Genomic DNA, 1,941 nt, shown 5'->3' with positions numbered 1-1,941 from the left:
GTGTAGAAAAGAACTCAGAATTGCTTCATCAAACTACGGATTGAAGTTTTGGTGTTACAAAATCAACAAAGACGACTTTCGTCTTCAAATAAAATCTTTTCTAACATTCGTATTTTGTTTTACTCCTATTGTAAATTATTTATAGTGGGATTGGAACGTTAGTCTGTGCAAGTATCTTACACTCACTCGGAGTACGTAACCTGCTAGTTAGATTTCCTTCTTAATTTCAGAACTTAATCACCTTTGGTTTACGACGACTTTTCCTTATGATTTACTCTTCTTTATACAGATGCTATGCATCAATTACGTCGATTTGGACGTCCTCCTGACTTCAGCTAAATTTGGGGTACAGGGTAGTCTCAACGAGCAAGGTAAGGTCCTTTCTTTTACAGTGACCCGAGACTAGGCGACACACTCACGGGGTCTCTATTAACTAAACCTACACCTGAGCCGAGACCGAGGTACGCTGTCTACCTCTCCTCCTACCGCAACCTGAGACCCTTCTTCCTCTCTCCACACCTAGCTTCGACGTCTCTAAACTAACCGTGCCCTCTAATTCTGAGACCTCGGTTCCGTTCTGTCTTTCTATTACAACGACACTTAGGTAGGGACCACCACAACCATCGGTTTACCTAAGAGCACTATGCACATTTAATATCAAGTTCATAATAGGGAAGGTGCAACTTTACCTAGGAAAAGAGTATCATTTATGTCCTGCAGGGGGCTCCACAATACCAACTTGTTCTTCCGTTTGTAAATTAAATAAAGAGAATTCAGTATATATTCTTTTTTCGGTGAGGATATCAAAGGTTGGGTTTCGTATTAGAAAGAACTCAGACTTGTCATGGAAACACGGAAAGAAGGAAATCAATAAAGTAAAGTTCTGTAGCTTTACAAGAGACTTGGTAGGGTATTTCCTAACCACTTCACTATGCACGTCTAATATAAATGGAGAGATGCACAAATCGGAGAGAGTGACCCCAACTGTCGCAATAGGAAGTCCTTTTTCGTCTAGTAGTTATTAATCTGACTCTGACTTGAGTCATAGAAGGAGGTACGGTCTTGTATTCGATGCAGAGACAGACCGAGACCGAGACCGAGAAGAGAAGAAACTCATGCTATGAGTTGATTTTAAAGGGAGGAGAGCTGGCAGTACACAACGTACAACCTAGCGGAACGAGTTTATATAGGCTGATATCTACATACAGAGTTTCGACCTGGACTTCGTGTCCTGAATAACTGGGGCCACCTGGGGTGTACAGGACAAACTTTTTTTTGTTGTAACGAAACAGAAGTAAATGTTTGACAATGTCCAATCACTTTCGTCCGTGCTGGGTTACGTCCACTTGTCTCTTTTTATGGAAAATAAAGTCCACTTTTTAGTCTTGGATGGACTCTTTGTCAGGAGTCTGTTTTGCTCTTTGGTTTTTCTGTCTGTCCTTGTGTCTTGAATTTGTGTGTTTGATTAGTGCTTTGTTTCTGTCCACTCCTCCCTCCTACTTTTGGGCCCCGGGTCCACTGTGTTAGTCATTGTCCATCTCCCTGTGTGTGTCTGTCCTTTGTCCTGTCTAGATTTGTCTGTTTGTGTTGTGTCTGCAGACACTGTGTTTGCCGTACAAGAGGACTAAACTTGGTTCTTCGGAATAAGGCAGACTTGGATGTCTCCAAAAAATGCTTAACAAAATTCAGGAGTGAAAGTAAACGTCGTATAGAAGCAGGTCTAACATGACTTGATCTGTTCAAATACAGATCAAGTCTGGGTAAACAGATAATACTTTCACATACAACCATGTACCAGAGACTGTTATTCGATTTTATAGAAATTCAAGTCACCGCAAAATTGTTACCGAGTACAGTTAGCATGGTCTTCACCTTGCTCTCCCATCTTAATCCATCTTGCGTAGGTCACGTAAAATTGGTTTCTAATCTTTACCGTCACCA

The 1,941-nt window shown here is 41.3% G+C and overlaps 1 protein-coding gene across 1 annotated transcript in view; it reads left to right on the top strand.

The window, feature by feature from the left end:
- Positions 1-1,628, top strand: part of LOC104966549 (low-density lipoprotein receptor-related protein 1B-like) — a 15,396-nt gene extending 13,768 nt beyond the window's left edge. The window contains exons 10-11 of the mRNA XM_010795733.1: positions 290-371; positions 1,600-1,628. Of these exons, the coding sequence (XP_010794035.1) occupies positions 290-371; positions 1,600-1,628 (111 nt within the window). The remainder of the gene's footprint in view (positions 1-289; positions 372-1,599) is intronic.
- The last annotated feature ends 313 nt before the right edge of the window (positions 1,629-1,941 follow it).

The sequence above is a fragment of the Notothenia coriiceps genome, unplaced genomic scaffold (genome assembly GCF_000735185.1).
Source record: "Notothenia coriiceps isolate Sejong01 unplaced genomic scaffold, NC01 NC01_scaffold00037246, whole genome shotgun sequence".
Taxonomy (NCBI): Eukaryota; Metazoa; Chordata; class Actinopteri; order Perciformes; family Nototheniidae; genus Notothenia; species Notothenia coriiceps.
The sequence above is the reverse complement of the archived record's forward strand: the minus strand, read 5'-3'. Positions and strand labels throughout refer to the sequence as shown.